This window comes from Egretta garzetta, unplaced genomic scaffold (genome assembly GCF_000687185.1).
Source record: "Egretta garzetta isolate BGI_Z169 unplaced genomic scaffold, ASM68718v1 scaffold79, whole genome shotgun sequence".
NCBI classification, from domain to species: domain Eukaryota; kingdom Metazoa; phylum Chordata; class Aves; order Pelecaniformes; family Ardeidae; genus Egretta; species Egretta garzetta.
The window spans coordinates 505,502-510,682 of record NW_009260791.1 but is presented as its reverse complement, the minus strand read 5'-3'; the positions used below and the strand labels follow the sequence as shown (position 1 = coordinate 510,682).

The following is a 5,181-nucleotide window of genomic DNA, read 5'->3' as shown; positions in this document are numbered from 1 at the left end:
CTGACAAAATTGTTCTGATCAGAAGAATAATTCTAAACAGCTTATCATAGAGACATGCTGGATCTGAAATCATGATATGAATTTTCACTGATTTTCAGGAAGTTTGGTTTTGTTTAATATTTATCACTAATTTCTTAAATGACTGTTGCAAACTGAAGAACCTAAAATCACAAACATGTCTGCACAACAGTGTATGATGACTCCCATTATAAATATTAGGACAAAGGAAATTTCTGAATATTTTTTCATTATTAATAATGTTATTAAATTTTATAAAAAAAACAAATGTCAGAATGATTCCTGTACAGAGGGAAATAAGCTCATAGCAAAGAATAATGTCACAGGTCTTTCATTTCACAATATTTCAGGAATACAATAAATTTAGTTTAGAAGGACTGCAGAAACAAATCCAAGAGAATAGCATAATCCCAGAAAACTTTTGGTTTACAAGTTACATAATTTATCTCAAGAGTTCATTAGACTCACTCTTGGTGCTCTTTCATTTAAGTGTCTGGCAATAGCTGAATCATTAAGGGTGCGTCATTCCTATAGCAGATGGAATTACTACTGTTCAAAACCAAAAAAAGAGTGGAATGGAATTTACCACAGAGAAAGCTGGTGTGTTTTAGCAAAATGTTCTACTCCTTCCTTCTTTCTGCTTGCAGCTTCATTTCACTGATGGCAACATTAATGGAATCTTCCTTGGTGGCACTTGTATCAAAAGGAACCATTTTTTTCATAAGTGCTAGAAATAAGTCAGACAAAAAAGTAATTACACAATTTCAGAGAAACACATACATTTTGCTGACTGACCATGAGTGTTTATATGAAACATATCTTTCATTATACAATATTATGATTTACACAGCAAGTAACATGTTATTAATAAATATTCAATATTCATAGAATCATAGAATGTTTTGGGTTGGAAGGGACCCCTAGAGGTCATCTAGTCCAACCCCCCCGCAGGAGCAGGGACACCGCTAACTAGATCAGGTTGCTCAGAGCCCCATCCAACCAGGCCTTGAATGCTTCCAGGGATGGGGCCTCCACTACCTCTCTGGGCAACTTGTTCCAGTGTTTCACCACCCTCATTGTAAAGAATTTCTTCCTTATATCTAGTCTAAACCTACCCTGGTTTAGTTTAAAACCATTACCCCTTGTCTTGTCACTGCTGGCCCTACTAAAAAGATTTTCGCCATCATAATGCTATGAATTGAGAAACTGACTTATTTTTCTAGAGAAACTATGTAACACAGGCATGGCCAAGAGCTTTCTTATATAGAAGAAATGTAAACTGCATTTTTAAAAATTTGATAACTCCACTAACATTTATTTTCCATTTAATTTTCCAGCATTTTTGTCTAAATAAGGCAAAACTAACCACTCAGAAAATTCCCAAAGGAATATCTTCACCAATATCATAGACTACAGTCAACAAGTGACACTGAACAAGTGTTCACAGGATGGCATACCGTGTATATAAATTCCCAGCAGGGTGCATATAGAATGCTTATTTCTAAATACATTATACTGCATCAAAATCCAGACCATATGAATTGACAGAGCATCCTATGATAAAGTGCTGGGGGAAAGAAATCCAAATATCCAAACATCTAGCAGTTATTTAACAAAAGTCAGGAATTAAGGGGAAGAAAGTGGATATCAGCTTATACAACATACCCTTCTTCTAATGACCTTCCTTATAGCATAAGCATGCAAGATAAGTGGTCCTTCCTGATTGATTGTAATAAATACCCAGAGCGCAATTTTTAATAGTCCAGTAAAATTGTATCAGTATATAACCAAAAGTTATTTAATAGGGAGCAAGTCTTCACAGTTTGATTTGGAGGAGTGAGATGTTTTCACTTTCAGAAGGAGAATGCAATCACTGTGTTTCGGACATCAGTAAAACAGTGAGTTATCATTTTTCAGCATAAAGCTTTCAGCATTGGTCCAAAACTATGCTACTGTATGTTATTTCAGCAGTACCTCCTGTGCTCAGCATTCAAAGTGAAAAATCATAAAGAAAAATCATTGCTAAACTAAGTCAATTTGCATTTTTAAAAGTGACCATGTCAAGTTTCCAATCATTCCAGGTTCTTATCCCTGAGCAGCCTTAGGTTTTCTTCTAGAATCATGTCCTGCACCATCATGGTGTTATAATGACTTTTTACTTTTAATTTACTTATTTATAGATGTCAATAGAAATAGTCTTAAGAACTTACAAAAAAGTATACATAGAGGGATAAAGACAGACATTAGCATACATTGCAGGAGTTAATTGTTATGTCAATGAAATCAACATTCAGGACAACTTGATTTTATTCAACCATGATATCATTCCTACTATATACCATGTTGACACAAGAGTGTTGTGTATCACCAGAGCCAGAGGGTCAGAGAAAAGACTGATCCCAGCTACAGAAGTTGGGAAAACTGGTGGCTATTTTCTTATCCATAAAGTCACAGCTTACGAAGCCCTGCAACATAAATTCCCAACAACAATAGAAAGCCTGAAAGCCATATGGCTTCTGGGAAACCATCCAGGTTAAAACCTTGAAATGATGAACTGTACAAAGAGAAAGGCAGGACCCAATTCACAAAGCTAATGCAAAACATGTGTAACTCTAGGGACCTTTGCAATACAAAATTTAAGAAAAATACAGTGGCCATGAAAAACAACTTCTGAGGATTATTCTTTAGATAACAACTAGTAGTGACTTTTTAGACCAACTGTTTTGGTCTGATAATAATAAAGACTGCAAACCACGTCTAATGAATGCTTCCTTGTATAAATTATTTTCTCAGTTAAACTTGCTTTCTAAGAAAATGGATATAGAAATAAAAGCTCATTCCCACAGCACCTTTAAAATAGTTTTTTATGGAAAAGCTGTTATAATTGTAGAAATCATACCAGAAACATGAAAAGCAGGCATAAAACAGAATGCTAATGTTAATTACTTTTCCTTTTAACTGTCGTGTGCATTGGCAACTTTTTACTAAATATATATATGGAAGCAGATTGTTGTTCCTTCATTTATTTTTTCATGTTTTGTCCCTCTTTCTTCAACCAATTTTAAACTTAAATCCCAGGATCCTCCTTGCAGATAAATTAAATCATATCAAACATGTCTGCTCTCCTCCCTGGTGCTCTCTACAAGTTGTAAGAGACCCACATTGGGAAGTGAGCTTCTAGTACTACTTATTGACTCTAAAATCTGTAAGGTTTCATGAATTTAAGAGAGATGGAGTGGGGAAACATTAAACCACAAAGGCTTGCAAACTGCTCCAAAAGGTAAATGAAAAAAAAAGCCCATTCTTCTGTTTTTGAAGAAGTACAGAGATAAATTAATCACAGAAAATAGGTGATGACATTTATAGATAGATTTATTAAAAGCTACAGGAGGTTTGGGAGCAAAATACCTCAAATTATACTTCACTGTCAAAGTCTCAAATTATAACTAATTAATATCATTACTGAAATTAAAAGTTCATAGTGTTTATGTGACTAACATGACTGAAGTAGCTGATTTTATCATTTGCCACTCACTGGCAATTACAAGAAAAGCTCCTTAATGCTAACACCACTGCAGAATTTTCACTGTCCTCAAGAACTATAGCAACAACTTCAAAATACAGATTTGATCGACGGAGATCAGGTGCATAATAAAGGTAAAACATTCAGTCACTAAACAAAATCTATGTGGTAATTCGTATACCTTAGTGTCATAAACTACCACAGACATCCACAAAGGGCTGCAAAAGATGTGGTGGGACCTGTGGGAAACCTATGCCTTCCTGGAACAACAGCTAGAAGTATACTCATACTCTATGACGTCTAAAATTACACCAGGCATCTTCAACGGGCACCTGACTTGTTCTGATACTTACTTACTAAGCATAAAGGACACATAATAGCACTAACTCTTCAGAGAAAAGAATCAGCAGAGTGAGAAATTAAGAACACCACCTTCATTCTATCACAGTCAAATCAAATCAGGATTAGGAAAAATATTCTATGCCTACTTCTCTGTTTTAGCCTCAGAAAATTTAACTAATGGATTTTTATAAAATAGAAGTAAGAAACAAAAACTCTAAAGATTGTTGTATCCAGCTCCTTTCCCTTTAAAAAAAAAGAGGAAAAAGTGAAACACATTCACTGTTTTCTTACTTTTTTGCTTAAAAAAAAAATTATTCTTAAAAATAGCTCTTTACCATCTGGGCAAAAGAACAAAACTAAAAACACTCTCAGAACCATTCTGGGATTTGGAAAATATGAAGATCATCTTAATTTATGATGTGGAAAATACCTTCCTAAAAGTTTTAAGCGAGAAAAAAAAAAAAAAAAAGTCCCTCAGCCATGACTGAACATGGTTTCAAAAGGAGCCTTCCTCAAGTGCTGAAGACTTTGCAAAAATTTCATAATGATCAACATTGAATCATTACTGTCTTTCGTTCATCACTTATTTTTTTAACTCCAGAAAGCTTAGTGCTGGTAAAAACCAGTTTCATCAGAGCATAAATACCCAGAACTGGTTCATCAGATTGGCATTCAGATCACATATCCTATTTCTCTGACAACTGCCTAAAGTTGATTAAACAGTAGTAAAGCAATAAAGTCCTAGCAAGCTCCATTCAGGTTAAGCAATATAAAGATATTGTAATATTTTAGGAACATTTATGCTGCAACTTTAAATTTCAGCAATTTTTTGCAGCGGAATCGCAGAGTTGTTGAGGTTGGAAGGGACTGCTGGAGGTCATGTAGTCCAACATGCCTGCAAGGTATGAGTTATTTCTTTTCTATACCCTAACCAGGCTGAGCTGTACTTTGATTTACAAGACTTTGACAGGGATGAGGTGACGGAAAATGGCAAAACAACTCTGAGTCAGGGGAAACTGTTCCTGAAGTACAGATAAGATGGAGGCATTTGCTCTTATGCTTTATTCCCACTATTGTTATTCAGTATGCTCTGCAAAAAGATATTAATCACAACCTACAGATTCTGAAAGGAAAAGAAACCGATTCTCTTAAACCTCATTGGATCAACTCAGGACTTACTGGTGAGCAGTAACGCACTGTAGCACTCATTCAAAGATGCAAAGGTTTGAAAGTGCAATGAAACCTGAAATAGGACTTTCTATTACATAGAATGCAACTTACTGAATAGCTTCCCAGTA

General features: G+C 34.9%; 1 protein-coding gene across 1 annotated transcript in view; it reads right to left on the bottom strand.

The window, feature by feature from the left end:
- Positions 1 to 560: 560 nt before the first annotated feature.
- Positions 561 to 5,181, bottom strand: part of LOC118453084 (centrosomal protein of 128 kDa-like) — a 25,580-nt gene continuing 20,959 nt past the window's right edge. The window contains exon 5 of the mRNA XM_035902025.1: positions 561 to 745. Within this exon, the coding sequence (XP_035757918.1) occupies positions 639 to 745 (107 nt within the window). The 3' untranslated portion in view covers positions 561 to 638. The remainder of the gene's footprint in view (positions 746 to 5,181) is intronic.